The sequence below is a fragment of the Sorex fumeus genome, unplaced genomic scaffold, assembly GCF_029834395.1.
Source record: "Sorex fumeus unplaced genomic scaffold, SorFum_2.1 ptg000098l, whole genome shotgun sequence".
NCBI lineage: Eukaryota > Metazoa > Chordata > Mammalia > Eulipotyphla > Soricidae > Sorex > Sorex fumeus.
Genome location: NW_026606155.1, coordinates 3,014,394 through 3,038,007, shown reverse-complemented (window position 1 = coordinate 3,038,007; position 23,614 = coordinate 3,014,394). Strand labels below are relative to the sequence as shown.

General features: G+C 47.7%; 3 protein-coding genes across 3 annotated transcripts; all 3 read right to left on the bottom strand.

The window, feature by feature from the left end:
• Positions 1-6,902: 6,902 nt before the first annotated feature.
• LOC130041229 (high affinity copper uptake protein 1-like) lies at positions 6,903-7,454 on the bottom strand. Its single transcript, XM_056133294.1, has one exon. The coding sequence runs from the start codon at positions 7,452-7,454 to the stop codon at positions 6,903-6,905; it is 552 nt and encodes a 183-aa protein (XP_055989269.1).
• Positions 7,455-11,678: 4,224 nt separating this feature from the next.
• Positions 11,679-12,230, bottom strand: LOC130041228 (high affinity copper uptake protein 1-like). The gene has a single exon (XM_056133293.1). The coding sequence runs from the start codon at positions 12,228-12,230 to the stop codon at positions 11,679-11,681; it is 552 nt and encodes a 183-aa protein (XP_055989268.1).
• A 3,629-nt stretch (positions 12,231-15,859) lies between these two features.
• On the bottom strand, positions 15,860-16,363 carry LOC130041227 (high affinity copper uptake protein 1-like). The gene has a single exon (XM_056133292.1). The coding sequence runs from the start codon at positions 16,361-16,363 to the stop codon at positions 15,860-15,862; it is 504 nt and encodes a 167-aa protein (XP_055989267.1).
• Positions 16,364-23,614: the final 7,251 nt, after the last annotated feature.

Genomic DNA, 23,614 nt, shown 5'->3' with positions numbered 1-23,614 from the left:
GGTGTGCGAAGGTATTTGTTATTTTTAGTGAATCCTGAAACCAATAAACTTCTGAGTGTTTTGTGCTCTTTGATTCAAACTCTTGTCTAGGGGATTGATGCTCTGGACGAACTCAGTGGAGGTGGGTGGGTCAGCCGAGGATTGGATGGAGAGTGTCCAAGGACGGTTCTGAGGTGACTGGATCTTTCCTAGATCCTGCTCCTTCTTACATTAAGATTGTGTTGGCACAACTGCCTCTGGGCACCATTTAAGTGCATTAGCGACCATGATCCTGAGACTCACAAATGAATCTCGGAGGAGAACTGCAAGCAGCAGAGCTGTCTCTGGACCCCAATTATTTAAAATGTTTGAATTCCAGGAGTGCATGGCTGCAAAGGTGGCCGTGAGACATTTCATTTTTTTTTTCACTCTTTTTGTTGAATCGCTGTGAGATAGACCATGCAGACATCTCATGCTACCGATAACAAGCAATACAAAATAAATGATCTAGCATCAGCCTGTGGGGCAGGCTTGAGTGGTGGTGGGATAATTCTAAATAATGGAGGTGGGAAGGTGTAATGGCGGTGGGATTGCTGTTGAAATATTGAATGTAATCAATTATTGTGAATAACTTTATGAAAATAAAAAAATAAAAATTGTGTGGCAGTAATGGCATCTAGGGGAGCAAACACTTCTCATTCTGAATCTTCCCTGAATTTTCTCCTTTACCTTGGTTACGTGCATGGTCCCGACCGAATGGCAGCAGAGCTGGAGAGAAGGCCAGGGGATAAGGCTCTGGCATTGCACAAGGTTCATCTGTGTTTGATCTTCAGCGCCCCATTCTGGTCCCCTGAGACCTCCTGGAGGGAACCCTGAGCTCAGCGTAAGCCCTAGGCACACCTGGCAGTGGCCAAAAGAAACAAGAATCAAAGCAACTGAATTGGAAAATTTACTTGCAAATATTCCTACAGTTGCTAACTCTTTGATAAATTTTATTTGGTCTTTCATTTTCTGGTTTTTGGGCCACACCAGTAATGCTCAGGGGTGATTCGTGCCTGGCTCTGCACTCAGGAATTACTCCTGGCAGTGCTCAGGGGATCATATGGGATGTCAGGGATTGAACAGGGTTGGCTGCATGCAAGGCAAACGCCCTCCTTCACTGTACTATTGCTCTGCCACCATATTTCATCTTTTAAGTATTCATCGATACCCATTTGCCTTGTTCGCTCAGGTGGTTTGAAAGCAATGTGTCACACACTCTGAGCAGGACTGAAAAATATGTGTCAGGGAGGAGGGAAAATTCCCCTATACCTCTGGGTTCTATACAGGCTCTGAGTAATCAAATTGACATCAGACAGATTAGTAGAAAATAATGTCACTACATATGTATAGAGACTCTCAATAGAAATGGGGATTTCAAAGCCATCAGGGAAAAATAAAGTATGTATCTTGGGTTAAGAAATGGGTTTGACAACACCCAAGAGGAGAGAGAGAGAATAAAAGGGAATGCCCTGCCACAGAGGTAGGGGGTGATGGGGGGTGGGAGGGATACTGGGATCCGTGTTGGTGGGAAATGGGCACTGGTAGAGGGATGGGTATTTGATCATTGTATAATTGAAACCCAAGCACAAAAATGTGTAAGTCTACAACTGTATCTCATGGTGTCTCACTAATAAAAATTTTAAAAAATGGGTTTGGAAATTTGGCTTTAGAAGCGATGAAATGGATCCACATAATGAGGAAACGGGCACACATGTGGTCAAGACCAGCATGCCCCCATGTTCTGTACTTAGATATTTGAATTTAACTTAAAGTTTCCCTAGGTAGAAAGCTTATTTCTCGTAAAAAGCTTACTTCTTGGCAATACACTTAATGTTCATTTTCCTAGTTGAGGCAATGCCAAAGTCTTCTCGTGCTAAAAAGTCTCAGCTAAAGAATCTTCGTTGATTCCGGCTCGAAATCATCAACCTGAAAATAGTAAGTACTAAAAAAGCCTGTGGTGAATTTAGGGAGGCCTGTATTCCATGTAAATGTCTGTGCGTGCATATGTGTGTGTGACTGCATGCGTGTGTGTGTGTGTGTGTGCACACGCGTGCATGTGCGTCTTTTTGTCAGTCACTGTTTGGTGTCACCGAGATCTAGTGCAAGAAGTTGTACTTAGGAAGAATAACTTACATATCAACATATATGTATATAATGTCCCCTTGCATTCCTTACCATTGTCCTCCCGTTGTTCATCGATTTGCTAGAGCGGGCCCGGTAACATCTCCATTGTTTTGAGACTTGCTGTTACTGTGTTTGGCGTATTGAATATGTCACGGGGAGCTTGCCAGACTGTCGTGCGGACGAGATATTCTCGGTAGCTTGCCGGGCTCTCCGAGAGGGGCGGAGGAATCGAACCTGGCTCGGCCAGGCTGGCTGTGCGCAACACAAACGCCCTACCGCTGTGCTATCACTCCAGCCCATATACTGTGCATTTCCTCACTTCCTTGATGGGCACTGGTGGAGGGATGGGTACTTGATCATTGTAAAACTGAAACTGAGGCACAAAAATTTGTAAGTCTATAACTGTACCTCATGGTGTTTCACTAATAAGAAAATTTAAAAAAAATTTTTAAAAAAGTTTGTGAGAGTCATTTGCTGGTAGCATAATATTTCCTGTCTACATATTTTTCATATTTCCCTAATAAAAATATTTTTACTTTCAGAAAAAATTAGGGAGAAAAAGCTTAGTACTTTGTTTCTTTGAATTTTAGGGTATGCTTATAAAAAGAATTTAGAAAGAAAAAGCATAGAACACTTTAAGATTTAGTATGACCAATCAGTTACTTTGTAGAGAAGATATAGGAAGTTACCACTGTCTATGCAGAGCAGTACACAAACAATCCTACCACTCCTTGTAGCACTGCAGCACTGTCCTCCTGTTGTTCATCGATTTGCTCGAGCAGGCACCAGTAACGTCTCCATTGTGAGACTTGTTGTCATCGTCTTTGGCATATCAAATACATCCGGGGAGCTTGCCAGGCTTTGCCATGCGGGAGCGATACTCTTGGTAGCTTGCCAGGCTCTCTGAGAGGGGTGGAGGAATCAAACCCGGGTTGGCCATATGCAAGGCAAATGCCCTACCCCCTGTGCTATCACTCCTTACCAAAATTAAAAATTATTACTGCTGTTTCTGCAGGTAAATGGTAACTACTCATTCTCAACTTATCATTCGTAAGTTTATGCATTTGAAACATGTATATGCATAATATATGTACATACATGTATTTCTATATAAAATGTTGTGTTTGATTTGAATAAGTTATAAATTACTTTTGTGTATTAAAATTTTTTTGTGTGTACACTGGTAAGAGACCCTCCCCATCCCTCCAAGGCCCTTCCTAACCCTCCTTACAGACCCTCCCTAGAGACCCTGACTGAGAGATCAAATCTTCAGACCAGACTTGCTGGTCACAAAGGCTAAAATCTCAAAATGAACAAAAAGAGAAATAATAGTCTCAGCTCTATGCAGGTTTTATTATCATAGGAAGAGAATTGATCCTTCTGAGACTAAATGTGATCTTTTTCTTTCTTTTGGTTTGGGGCCACACCCAGAGATGCTCAGAGGTTCCTAGGGTTCTGCACTCAGAAATTGCTCCTGACAGTGCTTGAGATAAGATGCCAGAGATTGAACCCAAGTCAGTCGTGTACAAGGCAAGTGTCCTACCTGCTGTACCATCACTCTGCCCTCTCAAATGGGTTCACATGAAGTAAAATAAAGCCCAAGAATGTTGTGAAGAAGGCTAACTTCAAAATACCACGATTATTGTGATTGAGGCTCTGGGCTGGGCCAAATGTAAGTTCTCTGGTTGCCAGAAGATCCAGTCTCCAAGAGGTGGGGCTTTACCAGGTTTAGTGCAGATGAGCTTGAAGACATGGGACTGACACGCGCCTGATTCCAGGAGGCTCTGGAGTGAAATACCTCCCAAATTGTGGGCTTCTGGACAGAGAATTAAGACACAAAAGAAGAGTACACAAAAGCCAGAGAGACCAAGCACAATGTAAGCAGCACGTTACCACACTTGACTGCCCACGCATAAATTCTACAAACTCGGGACCAGAGACATAGTGCAGGAAATGAGGTGTCTGCCTTACTGGCTCTGGCCTGCAACCAGAGCCTTTGGCCTCTAGCAACACGGAATGTGCCTTGAGCTCTGCAGGAGTCACTCCTGAACACAGAGCCAGGGCTCATCCCTGAGTATCACCGAGTGTGGTTCTACAACCCCCAAAACCCCCCAAAAAATAAACACATAAAATCACACAAGCAGACAATAGTGGAGATCTGAGCACAGAAATGCTATATGTGTGACTAGTTTCCAAAAGAACAGAAAAAATGTGACCATATACTTGGGGAATAGTTATTATAAATGATTCGAGATGGTGGATTTCGAAAACAAGGTCCTTGAAGCAAACATCACATTTCTGTAGAAAAAAAATCTAAAGGAAATTATGACAATACTTCAACAAGAGAATAGCAGCAAAGACAGTAATTATGGAGGGCTCCCTGAACACTTTTAGGATTAAGCCCTGAGTCCTGAGCCAGGATTACCTCCAGAGCATCCCAACATGTAGCCTCCAAACCAACCACGACAAAGAAGCCAACGCACAGTAAACAACCCACCAATGTACAACCAATGAAAAAAGAAAGGCAATTTCTAACACCTCATGGGTAGAAATGCTGATTGAGGGCGGGGAGGGTGTCAGAAGAGCGCGTGTTTCTCTGCTGTGCTTGGGGCCAGGGCTCTGTCCCTTCCATGGCCCCCTAGACACAGCCTGGCCCTGCTCTGCTGGCTCCAGTCCCGTGGGGGGAAACCCCAACCCCTCAAAATAAATGAGGAATAGAAATGAAAAAACCTGTCTGCTTTGAAGTGATCCATATATCAAAATTCAATGCACAAGGCTCTTGTTGAGTTTGATAGCCAGGTCAATCAAAATGAATCTGAAACTATTGCCAGTGACTGAATGGTTAGCACTGTGGCACTGTCCTGGAGCAATGTCCTCCCGTTGTTCATCAATTTGCTTGAGAGGGCATCAGTAATGTCTCCATTGTGAGACTTCTTGTTACTGTTTTTGGCATATTGAATATGCCACGGGGAGTTTTCCAGGCTCTGCCATGCAGGTGGCATACTCTCGGTAGCTTGCTGGGCTCTCCAAGAGGGACAGAGGAATTGAACCCAGGTTGGCCACATGCAAGGCAAACGCCCTACCAACTATATCACAAACCATAGTGACCAAAAGAAGAGAGGAAGAAATATATAGAAAGAGAGAGAGAAAGATAGAAAGAGAGAGAGAGAGGAAAAGTGCCTGCCGTAGAAATAGACTGGGAATGAGGGTTGGAAAGAGGGAAACGGGTCACATTGGTGGTAGAAAATGCACAGTGGTGAAAGGACAGGGAATGGAAAGGACTAAATGGTTATTGCCAAAGAAATTTTTGCAAAATCCAAATCTGGCTGTGATGGTTTTAGGGTTGGGCCTTTGAGAGTGACTGGTTAGTGTTGTCCTGTAGAAGAAGCACCCTTTTTGTGAGGGCAAGGGGCTATTTGGGGCCAACCCGGGCTTCCTCACTTACTCCTGGCTCTTTCATCTTGGATCACCCTTTGTGGGCTCAGGAGACCATATGGAGGACCTGGGATTGAACCTTGGTCAGCCACATGCAGGTGTGAAGATCAAATAATACAGCCTTTGGGGCATAGTACTGAGGGTAGGACATATGCCTTGCAGGTTGCTGTCCTGGGTTAGATTCCCGACACCCGATATGGTCCCCCTAGCACTGCCAGAAGTCATTTCTCAAAGTCTTGGACCTCCCTGAGTGTAACCCCCAAGTCAATTAATACTAATAATGATAGCACTGCACTGTAGCACTGTCCTCCTGTTTTTCATTGATTTGTTCAAGTGGGCACCAGTAACGATTCCATTGTGAGACTTGTTGTTACTGTTTTTGGCATATTGAATATGCCATAATGAGCAAGCCAGGCTCTGCCGTGCGGGTGGGATACTCTCGGTAATCCTCCGAGAGGGGTAGAGGAATGGAAACTGGGTCAGCCGTGTGCAAGGAAAATGCCCTACCTGGCTATGCTATCGCTCTAGCCCAATAATAATAATAATAATAATAATAATAACAACAACAACAACAACAATAATAATAATGATAAAACCCCTACAACAAAAGTCATGAGGAATGCTTCAGTAGAGCACTGTGGCTGAGAACGCTTACCTTGCACGAGTGGGGTTGTGAGTTCTAATCCTCCATGTCCCATATGCCAAGAGCAGAATCTGACAGCTCTGGTGTTTATGCTCCCCGGTGCTACATAAGATTTCCAAATATACCCCATCAGGTATGGACCAGTACCAAGAAGGTGCAACAGCCTGGGAGACCAGGATTGAACCCTGCTAACTGCACACAAGGCAAGCACCCGACCCCCTTATGTTCTCTCTGGCCAAGTGAGAATCTTACAAAATTGACATGATTATTGCAAACCAAAGAGCAGCAGGACCCCCGCGAAAGAGTCAACCTCCCCCAGAATACACATCCATGGGCAGCGCCCCTCCTCCTGATCTTCACACCCCACCGTGTGTGCATGCTAGAAATTCCTGGCAAGATTATCACACACAAGAAGACGCTGTAGAGAGTTCCCACTCATTGAGCCCAAAAGATCAAGCATTTTATTGTGAAGTTTGGGTTCTTGGTTCACTTGGCAACAGTTCTCATGATGAAAGGGAAAAAAAGAAACCATCACAAGCACAACACATAAATGAAAGCATAAACCCTGGGGAGCCAGGGATGGAGTCCGTGCACTACACAAGACACAGAACGTGGACCAGGATGTTGGGCGTCCAGGGACTTCATCTCCTGTGAGTGTTTCCACTCAGGAGGTGAGGGCTCATTCCTGCAGGCCAGGAGAGTTTCCGCTGCCAATCTCATGGAGCTCAATCTTGTTCACGTCATGGGTCTGGGACTCCACGTCCTCTGCCTTCCTCCCGCCAAAGAGCCAGTAGCCGATGCCAGCCCCCGCCAGCAAGGCCAAGCCGAAATAGGCGTTGTAGGTCATGGCAGTCAGCATCAGCAGGTAGCTCAGGCCCACCTGGAGCACGTGCATCGCCGTCTGCAGAAGGTGAGCGGCACTCAGCAGCTGCGGCTGGGGCGTCTCCTTGGGGCGGGCTCCGTCGGGTCTGGGGAAAGCTGAGCACTGGGCATGAATCCCCTCGCGGACTCTTTTGAGTCCCTCGTATCCCAGGGCCAGCAGAAACACGACAACAACAGCCACGGCCATGACCGCAACAGAATCGATCAGCAGCCCTGAGAACAGCAGCTCCACGTTCCTGTGGCTGAAGTAGAACGTCATGGGCATCGTGTGCGCGCTGCCCTCGTGGGAGTGCGGTCCCATGGTGGCCGGAGGCTGGGGTGGAGGGGCCGGGGCGTTGGTGTGGTCCATGGCGCTCATCCCGGAGTGATGGTGTGAGTGGTCCATGGTCCCAGGAACGGATGTGTCGTAGAAGATTCTGGAAGTTTGATAGAGTCCTGCACTGCAGCCTCTTCTCAGGTTCTCTGGCAGACACCAAGGTAAGGCTCGAAGGAGTCCTGCCTCTTATGTTCACTGGGAGGAGACCCACCCTGACCCTCCCTGACACTCCCTAGAGACCCAACCAAGAGATCCTCCCAAGAGACCCTCCCTAGTTGACTGGGAGATCAACTCTTCAGACCAGCTTTGCTGGTCAAAATGGCTAAAATCTCAAAACAAACAAAAAGAGAAATAATATTCTTAGCCTATCCAGGTTTCATTAACGTAGGGGGAGAATTGATCATTCTTGAGGAAAAGCAGTTCTTCCTTCTGAGACTAAAATGTGACGTTTTTTTCTTTTGGTTTGGAGCCATACCCAGAGATGCTCTGGGGTTCCTGAGGTTCTGCACTCAGGAATTGCTCCTGGCAGTGCTTGAGATAGGATGCCAGAGGTTGAACCCAAGTCAGTCGTGTGCAAGGCAAGTGGCCTAACCGTTGTACCTTTGCTCTGCCCTCTCAAGTGGGTTCACATGAAGCAAAATAAAGCCCAAGAATGATGCGAAAACTGACTTCAAAATACCACGATTATTGTGATTGAGTCTCTGGGCTGGGCCAAGTGTAAGTTCTCTGGTTGCAGAAGATGCAGTTTCGAAGAGGCGGGGCTTTACCAGGCTTAGTGCAGATGAGCTTAAGACATGGGGGCTGAAGAGCGCCTCATTCCAGGTGCCTGTTGGGTAAAATACTCCCCAAATTGTGGGCCACTGGACAGAGAATTGAGGCACAAAGGCAGAATACATTAGAGCCAGAGAGAGACCATGCACAACCGAGGCAGCATGTTACTACACTTGACTGCCCGCATATAAATCCTACAAACTTGAGACCACAGACAAAGTGCAGGAAATAAGGTACCTGCCTTTCTTGCAAGCAACCAGAGCCTTTGGCCTCTAGCAACACGGAATGTGCCTTGAGCTCTGCAGGAGCCACTCCTGAGCACTGAGCCAGGGATCGTCCCTGTGTATCACTGAGTGTGGTTCTACCACCCCCAGAAACCCCCCACCCCCAAAGAAATCATACAAGCCGATAATAGTGGAGATCTGAACATAGAAATGCTACATGTGTGACTAGTTTACAAAAGAACTAGTATGGTCCCAGAATGTGACCATACACTTGGGATATAGTTATTATAAATGATCTGAGATGAAGGATTTAGAAAACAAGGTTCTTGAAGCAAATATCTCATTTCTGTCCAAAAAGGAAAATTATGACAATGCTTCAACTAGAGAATAGCAGCAAAGAGAGTAATAATGCAGGGTTCCATGAACCCTAGGGGAAAGCCCTGGGCTCTGAGCCAGGATTGCCCCCAGAGCATCCCAACATGTAGCCCCCAAAGCAACCACGACTAAGAAGCCAAGCAGAATAAACAACCCATCAATGAACAACAAATGAAAATAGAAAAGACAATTTCTAACACCTCATGGGTAGATAATGCTAACTGTGGGTGGGGAGGGTGTCATGAGGGCTTGGGTCCACTTCTGTGCTTGGGCTCAGGGCTGTGTCCCTTCCATGTCCTCCAAGACACAGCCTGGCACTGCTCTGCTGGCTCCAGTCCCGTGGGGGAAACCGCAGCCCCTTAAAATAAATGAGGAATACAAATGGAAAAACCTACCTGCTTCGAAGTGATCCATGTATCAAAATTCAATGCACAAGGCTCTTGTTGAGCTTGATATCCAGGTGAATCAAAATGAATCTGAAACTATTGCTGGTGACTCAATGGTTTTTGCCAAAGAAAGTGGATGTGCGAAATCCAACTCTGGCTGTGGTTTTAGGGTTGGGCCTTTGAGAGTGAGTGGTTAGTTTTGTCCTGTAGGAGAACCACCCTTTTTTTTGAGAGCAGAGGTAGAGTTGGGGCCAACCTGGCTGTGCTCAGGGCTTCCTCACTTACTCCTGGCTCTTTCATCGGGGATCAACCTTGGTGGCTCAGGAGACCATATGGAGGGCTGAGGATTGAACCTTGGTCAGCCACATGCAATGCAAGCCACATCTAATTGAATTGCAAGGAAAGGGTGACCAGGTGTGAAGATCAAATATTACAATCTTTGGGGCATAGTACTGAGGGTAGGATATATGCCTTGCATGCTGCTGACCTGGGTTAGATTCCCGACATCTGATATGATCCTCCTAGCACCGCCACAGGTAATTCCTCAGGAAGAGCCTTGGACATCACCGGGTGTGGCCCCCAGCCAACAAATACTAATAATGATATCACTGCACTGTTTCACTGTTCGTTGATTTGTTCGAGTGGGCACCAGTAACGACTCCATGTGACACTTGTTGATACGATCTTTGGCATATGGAATACGCCACAATGAGCAAGCTGGGCTCTGTTGTGCGGGTGGGATATTCTTGCTAACACTCCAAGAGGGGCAGAGGAATCAAACCTGGGTCAGCCATGTGCAAGGAAAATGCCCTACCGGCTATATTGTCGCTCTGGCCCAATAATAATAATAACAATCATAACAATAATAATAATAATCACTTGATCACTTGACTTCCCGTTAATCATCAATTTGCTCGAGCGGGCGCCAGTAACGTCTTCATTTGTCCCAGTCGCGTGCTAGTGTAGCCCAGTGGCATCTGTTCGCTCTAGGAACATGAAGACCCTCAAACCGATTGTTCATGATCTTGATGAAGAAGTCTGACCATCTGGTAGGTGGGCGACCACGCGGTCTAATAATACCCATCTTCCACTAAATACCCATCTTCCAGAATTGCCTTACCATATTTGATAGGGTTCAGATATGGTAACACCTACAAGGGCGATTAGAGGTCGCCCCAAATGCCTCTATCCTTCTTGAAATGCCTGGCAAGCTACCGAGCGAATTCTGCCCGCACAGCAGACCCTCACAAGCTATCCGTTGTGTATTCGATATGCCAAAACCAGTAATTATAATGGGTCTCATTCCCCTGACCCAGAAGGTGTCACCAATATGTCAGCATTGAGAAGGAGGAGAAAGGAGAGGCCAATAAGATCTCAAGGCCGAACTAGGCTGCCACAACGAAGGAAGACAAAAATGATCCTCTGTACTTTCAATGCTAGCATCAGATGCATCCATCGAGGACCTGATGGTACAAGCGTGAAAGATCTAGTACGACATCATTGGTCTGACTGAGACAAATAGGCACCAATCTCATCACGCCCTTTTCAACACTGGAGAAGAATTGTTCCTCGGAACATGCAACAAAAGAGGTGTTGGATGTGTCGGTGTCCTTGTCAACACAAACGTGGCCAGTAATAATAATAATAATAATAACAATAATAATAATAATAAAACCCATTCAACAAAAGTAATGAGGAATACTTCAATAGAGCACTGTGGCTGAGAATGCCTGCCTTGCACGAGTGGGATCGTGAGTTCTAATCCTCCATGTCCCATATGCCAAGAGCAGAATCTTGAGAGGTCTGGTGTTTATGCTCCCTGCTGCTACATAAGATTTCTAAATATACCCCATCGGGTGTGGACCAGTACCAAGAGGGTCCAACAGCCTGAGAGACCAGGACTGAACCCTGCTAACTGCACGCAAACGACCCCTTATGTTCTCTCTGGACAAGCGAGAATCTTCCCAAATTGACATTATTGCAAACCAAAGAGCAGCAGGAACCCGAGAAAGAGCCAACCTCCCCCAGAACACAAATCCATGGGCAGCGCCCCTCCTCCTGATCTTCACACCCCACCCTGTGTGCATGCTAGAAATTTCTGGCCAGATCATCACACACAAGGACATGCTGTAGAGAGTTTCCACTCATTGAGCCCAAAAGATCAAGCGTTTTATTGTGAAGTTGGGGTTCTGGGTTCAGTGGGCAATAATTTTCAGGACTAAAGGCAAAAAAAAAGAAACCATCATAAGCACAATACATAAACGAAAGCATAAACCCCCGGGAGCCAGAGATGGAGTCCGTGCATTACACAAGACACAGAACATGGACCAGGATGTTGGGCGTCCAGGGGCTTCATCTCCTGTGAGTGTTTCCACTCACAGGAAACAGTGTCCAGGAGCAGTCGCCTCTTGAGCACAGTCAAACTCAAAACTGCTGAGATCCAGAGGGCTCAGGAGAGACAGGAGGTGAGAGCTTGCTCATTCCTGCAGGCCAGGAGAGTTTCAGCTGCAAATCTTATGGAGCTCGACCTCGTTCACGTCATGGTTCTGGGACTCCACGTCCTCTGTCTTCCTCCCGCCAAAGAGCCAGTAGCCGATGCCAGCCCCCGCCAGCAAGGCCAAGCCGAAGTAGGCGTTGTAAGTCATGGCGGTCAGCATCAGCAGGTAGCTCAGGCCCACCTGGAGCATGTGCAGCACCGTCTGGCGGAGGTGAGTGGCGCTCAGCAGCTGCGGCCGGGGCGTCTCCTTGGGGCGGGTTCCGTCAGTTCTGGGGAAATGGAAGCACTGGGCACGGAGCCTCTCTTGGGCCTTGCGCAGAAGGCCCTCACGGACTCTCTTGAGTCCCTCGTAGCCCAGAGCCAGCAGAAACACAATCACGACAGCCACGGCCATTGCCGCAGCCGAGTCGATCAGCAACCATGAGAACAGCAGCTCCATGTTCCTGTAGCCAAAGTAGAAGGTCATGGGCATCGTGTGTGCGCTGCCCCCGTGGGAGTGGGGCCCCGTGGTAGCTGGAGGCTGGGGTGGAGGGGCCGGGGCGCCCGTGTGGTCCATGGTGCTCATCCCGGAGTGATGGTGCGAGTGGTCCATTGTCTCAGGAATGGATTTGTTGTAGAAGAATCTGGAAGTCTGATGGAGTCCTGCACTGCAGCCTCTTCTCCGGGTCTCTGGCAGATACCACGTAAGGCTCGCAGGAGTCTACCTCTTATGTACACTGGGAGGAGACCCACCCTGACCCTACCCGACCCTCCCCGACCCTCCTCAACCCTCCCAAGAGACCCTCCCTAGAGACCCTCCCAGGTTTACTGACAGATCAACTCTTCAGACCAGCTTTGCTGGTCACAATGCCAAAATCTCAAAACAAGCAAAAAGAGAAATAATATTCTCAGGTCTATCCAAGTTTCATTAACTTAGGAGGAGAATCAATACTTCTGGAGGAAAAGCAGTTCTCCCTTCTAAGACTAAAACGTGATTTTTTTCTTTTGGTTTGGGGCCACACCCAGAAGTGCTCAGGTGTTACTGGGGTTCTGGACTCAGGAATTGCTCCTGATAGTGCTTGAGATAGGATGCCAGGGATTAAGCTCAGGTCAGCCGTGTGCAAGGCAAGTGCCCTACACGCTGTACCTTTGCTGTGCCCTCTCCAGTGGGTTCACATGAAGCAAAATAAAGCCCAAGAATGATGTGAAAGCTGACTTCAAAATACCATGATTACTGATTGAGTCTCTGGGCTGGGCCAAGTGTAAGTTCTCTGGTTGCCAGAAGATGCAGTTTCGAAGAGGCGGGGCTTTACCAGGTTCAGTGCAGATGAGCTTAAGACATGTGGGCTGAAGAGTGCCTCATAACAGGTGGCTCTGGTGTGAAATACTCCCCAAATTGTGAGCCAAAAGAAGAGTACTTTAAAGCCAGAGAGACAACACACAATCTAAGTAGCATGTTACCACTCTTGACTGCCCGCGCATAAATCCTACAAACTCGGGACCAGAGACACAGTGCAGGAAATAAGGTGCCTGCCTTACTTGCAAGCAACCAGAGCCTTTGGCTTCTACCAACACAAAATGTTCCTTGAGCTCTCCAGGAGTCACTCCTGAGCACAGAGCCAGGGCTCGTCCCTGAGTATCACTGAGTGTAGTTCTACCACCCCGATTAACCAAATAGCACTATAGCACTGTTCTCCCATTGTTAATTTATTTACTCGAGTGGGCCCAGTAACAGCTCCATTGTGAGACCTGTTGTTACTGTGTTGTTCCTGTGTTTGGCATATCGAATAAGTACTTGCCAGGCTTTGCCCTGCAGCCTAGATACTCATGGTAACTTGTCTGGCTCTCCAAGAGAGGTGGAGGAATCAAACTCGTGTCTGCCAGGTTGGCCGAGTACAAGGCGAAATGCCCTACCACTGTACTATTGCTTCAGCACATAAACCAAATTAAAAAAAAATCACACAAGCTGATAAAAGTGGAGATCTGAACATAGAAATGCTATATGTGCGACTTGTTTCCAAAAGCACAGAAAAATGTGACCATACACTTGGGGTATAATTATTATAAATGATCTGAGATGGCGGTTTTAGAAAACAAGGTTCTTGAAGCAACTATCCTATTTCTTTCTTTCTTTCTTTTTTTTTTTTTTTGCTTTTTGGGTCACACCCAGCGATGCACAGGGGTTACTCCTGGTTCATGCACTCAGGAATTACTCCTGGCCGTGTGCTTGGGTGACCATATGGGATGCTGGAAATCGAACCCGGGTCGGGCCGTTTGCAAGGCAAAACCCTATCCGCTGTGCTATCACTCCAACCCAACTATCACATTTCTGTCCAAAAAAATCTAAGGGAAATTATGACAGTGCTTCAACTAGAGAATAACAGCAAAGACAGTAATTCTGCAGGGCTCCCTGAACACTTTCAGGAGCAAGCCCTGAGTCCTGAGCCAGGATTATCCCCAGAACATCCCAACATGTAGCCCCCAAACCAACCACGACAAAGAAGCCAACGCAGAGTAAACAACCCACCGATGAACAACAAAGGAAAAAAAAAATGGCAATTTCTAACACCTTAAGTGGACAAATACTGATTGAGGGCTCATGTCTCGCTGCTGTGCTTGCGGCCAGGGCTCTGTCACTTCCATGGCCTTCAAGAAACAGCCTGGTCCTCCTCTGCTAGGTCCAGTCCTGTGGGGAAACCGTAGCCCCTCAAAATAAATGAGGAATACAAATGGAAACACCTGTTTGCTTCAAAGTGATCCATATATCAAAATTCATTGCACAAGGCTCTTGTTGAGTTTGATATTGAGGTGAATCAAAATGAATCTGAAACTATTGCTCGTGAGTGAATGGTTATTGCCAAAAAAAGTTGTGCGAAATCCAACTCTGGCTGTGATGGTTTTGGGGTTGGGCCTTTGAGAGTGATTGGTTAGTGTTGTGCTTAAGGAGAAGCACCCCTTTTGTGAGGGCAGGAGTTGGGGCCAACCTGACTGTGCTCAGGGCTTCCTTTCTTACTCCTGGCTCTTTCTCCAGGGATCACTCTTGGTGGGCTCACAAAACCATATGGAGGGCTGGGGATTGAAGCTTGGTCAGCCACATGCAAGGCAAGCCTGACCATTGCATAATCTCTCTTTATGCCACCCATTAAGCGAATTGCAAAGAATAGTGGCCAGGTGTGAAGATCAAATAATATAGCTTTGGGGGCCTGAATCATATTACAGAGAGTAGGACATATGTACTGCATGCTGCTGACCTGGGTTAGATTCCCGACACCCATTATAGTCCCCCTAGCCCTGCCACAAGTGCAGAATTACTAACTAGAAGTCAGTCGTAGACATCAGCGGGTTTGGCCCCCAAGCTAAATAAATAAATAAATAATAATAATAATAATAATAATAAATACCCTACAACAAAAGACAGGAGGATTGCTTTGGTAGAGCACTGTGGCTGAGAACGCCTGCCTTACACAACTATGGTGGCGAGTTCAAATTCTCCATGTCCCATATGCCAAAAGCAGAATCTGACAGCTCTGGTGTTTATGCTCCCCGGTGCTACATAAGATTTCCAAATATACGCCATCGGGTATGGACCAATACAAGAGGGTGAAACAGCCTCGGAGACGAGGATTGAACCCTGCTAACTGTACGCAATCAACCCCCAGTATGTTCTCTCTGGCCAAGTGAGAATCTTCCCAAATTGACAACATTATTGCAACCCAAAGAGAAGCAGGAACCCCGTGAAAGAGCCAACCTCCCCCAGAACACACATCCATGGGCAGTGCCCCTCCTACTGATCTTCACACCCCACCCTGTGTGAATGCTAGAAATTTCTGGCCAGATCATCACACACAAGGACACACTATAGAGAGTTCCCCCTCATTGAGCCCAAAAGATCAAGCGTTTTATTGTGAAGTTTGGGTTCTGGGTTCACTGGGCAACAATTTTCATGACTAAGGGGAAAAAAGAAGCCATCATAAGCACAATACATAAACAAAAGCATAAATCCCGGGGAGCCAGGGATGGAGTTCATGCATTACACAAGACAGAGAACGTGGACCAGGAACCAGGATGTTGGGCGGTCCAGGGGCTTCATCTCCTGTGAGTGTTTCCACTCACAGGAAACAGTGTCCAGGAGCAGTCGCCTCTTGAGCTTGTCAAACTCAGAACCGCTGAGATCCAGAGGGCTCAGGAGAGACAGGAGGTGAGGGCTCATTCCTGCAGGCCAGGAGAGTTTCCGCTGCAAATCTCATGGAGCTCGACCTTGTTCACGTCATGGGTCTGGGACTCCACGTCCTCTGCCATCCTCCCGCCAAAGAGCCAGTAGCCGATGCCAGCCCCTGCCAGCAAGGCCAGGCCGAGGTAGGTGTTGTAGGTCATAGTGGTCAGCGTCAGCAGGTAGCTCAGGCCCACCTGGAGCATGTGCAGCGCCATCTGTAGGAGGTGAGTGGCGTTCAGCACCTGCTGCCTGGGTGTCACCTTGGGGAGGGTTCCGTCAGGTCTGGGAAAAGTCGAGTACTGGGCGCCGAACCTCTCGCGGGCTCTCTTGAGTCCTTCATAGCCCAGGGCGAGCAGAAACACGGCCACGACAGCCACGGACATGGCCGCAGCCGAGTCGATCAGCAGCCCCGAGAAGAGCAGCTCCACGTTCCTGTAGCCGAAGTAGAAAGTCATGGGCATCGTGTGTGCGATGCCCCCGTGGGAGTGGGGCTCCATGGTTGCCGGAGGCTGGGGTGGAGGGGCCGGGTCACTGGGGTGGCCTATGGCGCTCATCCCGGAGTGATGGTGGGAGTGGTCCATTGTCCCAGGAATGGATGTGTCCTGGAAGGTTCTGGAAGTCTGATGGAGTCCTGCACTGCAGCTTCTTCTCAGGCAGATACCACATAAACCTCGGAGGAGTCCTGCCTCTTATGTACACTGGGAGGAGACCCACCCTGACCCTCCTGACCCTACCTGACCCTCCTCGACTCTCCCTAGAGACCCTCCCAAGAGACCCTCCCTAGATGACTGAGAGATCAACTCTTCAGACTCTGGTCACAATGGCTAAAATCTCAAACAAAAAGAGAAATAATATTCTCAGCTGTATCCAGGTTTCATTAACGTAGGAGGAGTATCGATCCTTCTGGAGGAAAAACAGTTCTCCCTTCTAAGACTAAAATGTGATTTTTTTTTCTTTTGGTTTGGGGCCGTACCCAGAGATGCTCAGGGCTTCCTGGGGTCCTGCACTCAGGAATTGCTCCTGATATTGCTTGAGATAGGATGCCAGGGATTTAACCCGGGTCAGCCCTGTGTAAGGCAAGTGCCCTAACCGATGTACCATCACTCTGCTCTCTCAAGTGGGTTCACATGACACAAAATAAAGCCCAAGAATGATGTGAAAGTTGACTTCAAAATACCATGATTATTGTGATTGAGTCTGTGGGATGGGCCAAGTGTAAGTTCTCTGGTTGCCAGAAGATGCAGTTTCCAAGAGGTGGGGCTTTACCAGGTTTAGTGCAGATGAGCTTAAGACGAAATGGCGTGTCGGATTTCGGAAGGGAGAACGTTGGGAACGACATATCCATCCTGTGGAATTTGGTATGTCGGCAAGTGGACATGGCTATCTAAGAGATTTGAGTAGAAGTCATGGATAATCTTCTCCATTGCCGTTCTGGAGGATGTGATGGATCCATCAGGACGTTGGAGGGCAGTCATCTTGGTCTTATAGTTGGCGAAGGACAGGCGGGCGTTACGAATACTTTTCCCAGCTTCTGCCGCATCTACCAGTACTTCTGCTCTTCTCTCTTTGAGGTCTTCCTTGATCGCATCTCTGCACTGCTTTGCGAGCTCGGACGTTAGCTTGCGGTTGCCTGAGGCATGCGCCAAACCACGCTGGCGAATTAGCTCAAGAGTTTTCGAAGATAGGCGATTTTTTGTGGCTATCTCTCTCTTGGCGTTCCTCGCACATTCGTGGAGGTGCTGAACCAGTCGATCGTATTCCTCGTCAATGTTGTCAACAATGGCATCTTCCCATGTTGCCGCAATAGTACCAAAGAGTTCCCAGTTGGTGGTCATTCTGGGAGTTCTCTTTTTGAACTTTGCAGCCCTTTCTCCCCGCTCTGTGAAGTAGAATTTTGCACGAAGGAGATGGTGGTCCGATCCCGTTCGAAATTTTGGGACAACAGTGACATCAGTCAGGCAAAACCGTCGATTGAATATGATGTGGTCTATTTCGTTGTGGAATCGTCCACCGGGAGACTCCCATGTCCATCGTTTAGATTCTGCCTTCTGGAACTGTGAGTTACCATGAATGGTCTTGGTCGACATGATGAACGCAGACAGTCTCTCACCCTGTTCGTTCCATTCTAGGCCATGGGTCCCGATGTGAAGTTCTTCAGCTGATCTTCTCGGTCCTATCTTGGCATTAAAATCACCCACAATGATCTTGTAGAAGGTGTGGTCTTCTTTATAGAACTTCTCTAGCTCCATGTAGAACTTCTCGATTTCTCTTTCATCATAATGAGATGTTGGTGTGTAGACAACGAAGATAGAAACTGTAGGCAGTGAGCCACATCTATTCAAATGTAAACATCCGATTCGATTCGGGTTGTTAGGCATTCGAATGAATCAATGCTCTTGGCCAAGTTTGTGTTGACAAGGACACCTACGCCTCCAACACCTCTTTTATCGCATGTTCCGAGGAACAATTCTTCTCCAGTGTTGAAAACGGCATGGTGAGATTCGTGCCTTCTTGTCTCGGTCAGACCAATGATGTCGTACTTGATCATTCGCGCTTGTACCATCAGGTCCTCGATGGATGCATCTGATGCTAGCGTATGTTCATTGAAAGTACAGACGATCATTTTTGTCTTCCTTCGTTGTGGCAGCCTAGGTCGGCCTTGAGATTTTGCCGGCCTCTCCTTTCTCATCCTTCTCAGTGCTGCCATGTCGGTGAAGCCTTCAGGGTCAGGTGAATGAGACCAGTTGTAGTTACTGGTTTTGGTATATCGAATACACAGCGAATAGCTTGCCAGGCTCTTCCATGCGGACGGAATACTCTCGGTAGCTTGCCAGTCTTTCCGAGAGGGATAGAGGCTTTTGGGGCGACCTCTAATCACCCTTGTAGGTGTTACCATATTTGAACCCTATCAAATATGGTACGACAATTCCGGAAGATGGGTATTTAGTATCTTATGATGTGTCCTGCGGCCAATTGCGGCCGCGCAGTTCCGGAAAGCATCCTGGAGTGTGGCGACGGCTGGGTAGTGGAAGTAGTGTCGAGAGTGGAAGTCTGCCAGTGGGGTATTTATCTGGGTAGGGTGGGTCTCCTGTGCACAATTCGATCCCTGGGTGGTTGATGGAAGCAGACAGGGCAGGATACGGTGGGGCTCCTGATTAGAATCCCTTTGTCACCTGTGGTGGTGGGAGCAAGTAGAGAAGCTCTGTCCCTGGGTCCACCGAGCCTGGAGTCCAAGGTCTCAGAGAGTTCCGCTTATCTTGTTCTGTGGGTCTTCAGTCGTGCGTGGGTCTCGGCCGGAGCGGCCGCGCGGGTCCGGAAAGCGTCCTGGAGTGTGGCGACGACTGGTTAGTGGAAGTAGTGTCGAGAGTGGAAGTCTGCCAGTGGGGTATTTATCTGGGTAGGGTGAAACAAACAGCACCCGGTCCAGACAAGGTCAGACCTGAACATCTGAAGAACTTGCCATCAGTACTCATCAATACACTGGCTCGGCTCTTCACTCGCTACCTATCTGAATGCAAGGTTCCGTCCCAATGGAAAACCAGCAGGACCGTACTACTGTTTTTTTTTTTTTATTTGAGGCTCTTCTTTTTTTTTTTATCTTTTTTTTTATTAGTGAAACACCATGAAGTACACTTATAGACTCACAAATTTTTGTGCTTGGGTTTCAGTTATACAATGATCAAGTACCCATCCCTCCACCAGTGCCCATCCTCCCCCACCACAGGTCCTAGCATCCCTCCGACCCCCCATCCTCCCCTCCCCCCGTCCCACCCTGCCGCTGTGGCAGGGCATTCCTCCCTGTTCTCTCTCTCTTCTTTTGGGTACTGTGTTTTGCCAGAGAGGCATTGAGTGGCAGTCATGTTTGGTCTATAGACCACTTTTAGCATGTCTCTCCCACCCTGGGAAGGTCTTCACAGCACCCTTTATTTGGTGCTCTCTTCTCTATCTGAGCTTCCTTCTCACCTAGCACATGTGGCTGGCCTTCAAGTCATGGAGCAAAATTCCTGGTACTAATCTGAGCCCTTCCTGGGTGTTAGTCTCCCGTTTTGTTGCTTTATGTTCCCCAGATGAATGCAATCTTTCTGTGTCTATCCCGCTCTTTCTGACTCATTTCGCTTAACATGATACTTCCCATGTAGTACCACATGTATGTAAATTTCATAACTTCATCTTTTCTAACAGCTACATAGTACTCCATTGTGTAAATGTACCAAAGCTTCTTTAACCAGTCATCTGTTCTCGGGCACTCAGGTTTTTTCCAGATTTTGGCTATTGTCGTACTACTGTTTAAGAAGGGAGACATCCATGACATTGGCAACTATCGCCCGATCTGCCTATTGTCTGTCATCTACAAGTTGTTCAATCGAGTCATCCTAAATAGGATTGGCAGAACACTAGATGAAGGACAACCATGCGAGCAAGCAGGGTTCCGCAAAGGATTCAGCACCATCGACCATATCCACACAATAACCAAGCTCATTGAGGTTTCTCGGGAGTTCAAGATGCCGCTCTGCTTAACGTTCATTGATTTAAAGAAGGCCTTTGATTCTGTTGAGACGGAAGCGGTCATTGAAGCCCTAGCCAATCAGGGCATTCAAGCCCAATACATCAGGATCCTCCGTGAGCTGTATTGCGGATTCACTACCAGGATCTCACCATTCTACAAAGAAGTGATCGTTGATGTCAAGAGAGGGGTGCGGCAGGGTGATACCATTTCACCGAAACTCTTCAGTACCACCCTTGAGAACATCATGCGACAACTGCAATGGGAAGGAATGGGAGTGAAGATAGATGGTCGGCAACTACACCACCTCCGCTTTGCTGATGACATCGTTCTAATAACACAAAACATCAGCCAAGCGGCACAAATGCTGGCCGACTTTGACCGTGAGTGTGGAAAGGTAGGACTACAGCTGAATCTTACGAAAACAATGTTTATGAGAAACAGCCTTGTTCCTGACGCCCCATTCGCTCTCAATGGAACGACCATCTCCGAATGCAACAGCTATGTGTACCTAGGTCGAGAGGTCAACATGAGAAATGACCTGGCACCCGAGCTGCGCAGGAGGAAGAGAGCGGCTTGGAATGCCTTCAAGAACGTCGAAGAAATAGCTAAGAGGACGAAGAACCTCCGGCTCCGGGCACATCTCTTTGATTCCACTGTTCTTCCTGCATTAACATATGCCTCAGAGACCTGGGCCCTACGCAAACAGGATGAGAACGCTATTCAGGTCTCCCAAAGAAGAATAGAAAGAGCTATGCTTGGAATATCACGTTTCACTCAAATGAGAGAAAGAATCCGGAGTTCTGACATCCGTCGACGATCAAGGATCAGGGACGCTGTCTCATTTGCCAAGGTGTCGAAAATCAGATGGGCTGGTCACGTAATGAGATTTAAAGACGACCGTTGGACTAGAGCTGTTACGGACTGGATTCCACGGGATGTCAAAAGACCGCGTGGCCGCCCACCTACCAGATGGTCAGACTTCTTCGTCAAGATCATGAACGATCGGTTTGAGGCCCTTCATGTTCCCAGAGCGAACAGATGCCATTGGGCTACACTAGCACGTGACAGGGACAAATGGAGACGTTACTGGCGCCCACTCGAGCAAATCGACGACTAACGGGAAGTTAAGTGATTAAGTGATTAAGTGAGCTTAAGACATGGGGGTGAAGAGCGCCTCATTCCTGGTGGCCCTGGGGTGAAATACTCCCCAAATTGTGAGCCAAAAGAAGAGTAATTTAAAACCAGAGAGACCAAACACAATCGAAGCAGCACGTTACCACACTTGACTGCCCACATATAAATCCTACAAACTCGGGACCAGAGACATAGTGCAGGAAGTAAGGTGCCTGCCCTATTTGCAAGCAACCAGAGCCTTTGGCTTCTAGCAACACAAAAAGTGCCTTGAGCTCTGCAGGAGTCATGCCTGAGCACAGAGCCAGGGCTCGTCCCTGAGTATCACTGAGAGTGGTTCTACCACCCCCATTAACCAAATAGCACTGTAGCACTGTTCTCCCTTTGTTCATCGATTTACTCAAGAGGGCCCAGTAACAGCTCCATTATGAGACTTGTTGTTATTGTGTTTGGCATATCGAATAAGGAGCTTGCCAGGTTTTGCCGTGCAGACGAGATACTCTCTGTAGCTTGCCAGGCTCTCCAAGAGGGGCGGAGGAATCAAACTCGGGTCAGCCTGGTTGGCCGAGTACAAGGCAAAATGCCCTACCACTGTGCTATCGGTCCAGCACATAAACCAAAAAAAAAAAAAATCACACAAGCCGATAATAGTGGAGATCTGAACATAGAAATGCTATATGAGCAACTTATTTCCAAAAGAACAGGAAAATGTGACCATACACTTGGGGTATAGTTATTATAAATGATCTGAGAAGGTGGTTTTAGAAAACAAGGTCCTTGAAGCAACTATCACATTTCTTTCTTTCTTTTTTTTTTTTTTGCTTTTTGGGTCACACCCAGCAATGCACAGGGGTTACTCTTGATTTATGCACTCAGGAATTACTCCTGGCCGTGTGCTTGGGGGACCATATGGGATGCTGGGAATCGAACCCGGGTCGGGCCGCTTGCAAGGAAAAACCCTATCCACTGTGCTATCACTCCAGCCCAACTATCACATTTCTGTCCAAAAAAATCTAAGGGAAATTATGACAGTGCTTCAACTAGAGAATAACAGCAAAGACAGTAATTCTGCAGGGCTCCCTGAACACTTTCGGGAGCAAGCCCTGAGTCCTGAGCCAGGATTATCCCCAGAGCATCTCGACATGTAGCCCCCAAACAAACCACGACAAAGAAGCCAATGCAGAATAAAAAACCCACGGATGAACAACAAACGAAAAAAGAAAAGGCAATTTCTAACACCTCACGGGTACAAATGCTGATTGAGGGCTCATGTCTCGCTGCTGTGCTTGGGGCCAGGGCCCTGTCCCTTCCCCTAGACACAGCCTGGCCCTGCTCTGCTGGCTCCAGTCCTGTGGGGGAAACCCCAGCCCCTCAAAATAAATGACGAATACAAATGGAAACACCTGTTTGCTTCGAAGTGATCCATAAATCAAAATTCAATGCACAAGGCTCTTGTTGAGTTTGATGTCGAGGTGAATCAAAATGAATCTGAAACTATTGCTCGTGAGTGAATGGTTATTGCCAAAAAAAGTTGTTGTGTGAAATCCAACTCTGGCTGTGATGGTTTTGGGGTTGGGCCTTTGAGAGTGATTGGTTAGTGTTGTGCTTAAGGAGAAGCACCCCTTTTGTGAGGGCAGGAGTTGGGGCCAACCTGACTGTGCTCAGGGCTTCCTTTCTTACTCCTGGCTCTTTCTCCAGGGATCACTCTTGGTGGGCTCACAAAACCATATGGAGGGCTGGGGATTGAAGCTTGGTCAGCCACATGCAAGGCAAGCCTGACCATTGCATAATCTCTCTTTATGCCACCCATTAAGCGAATTGCAAAGAATGGTGGCCAGGTGTGAAGATCAAATAATACAACCTTTGGGGCATAGTACTGAGGGTAGGACATATGCCTTGCATGCTGCTGACCTGGGTTAGGTTCCCGACATCCAATATGGTCCCCCTAGCACCACCACAGGTAATTCCTCAGGCAGAGCCTGGACATCACCGGGTGTGGTGCCCAAACCAAATAATAATAACAATGATAGCACTGGACTGTAGCACTGTCCTTCCATTGTTCATTGGTTTGTTCGAGTGGGCACAGTAATGACTCCATTGTGAGACTTGT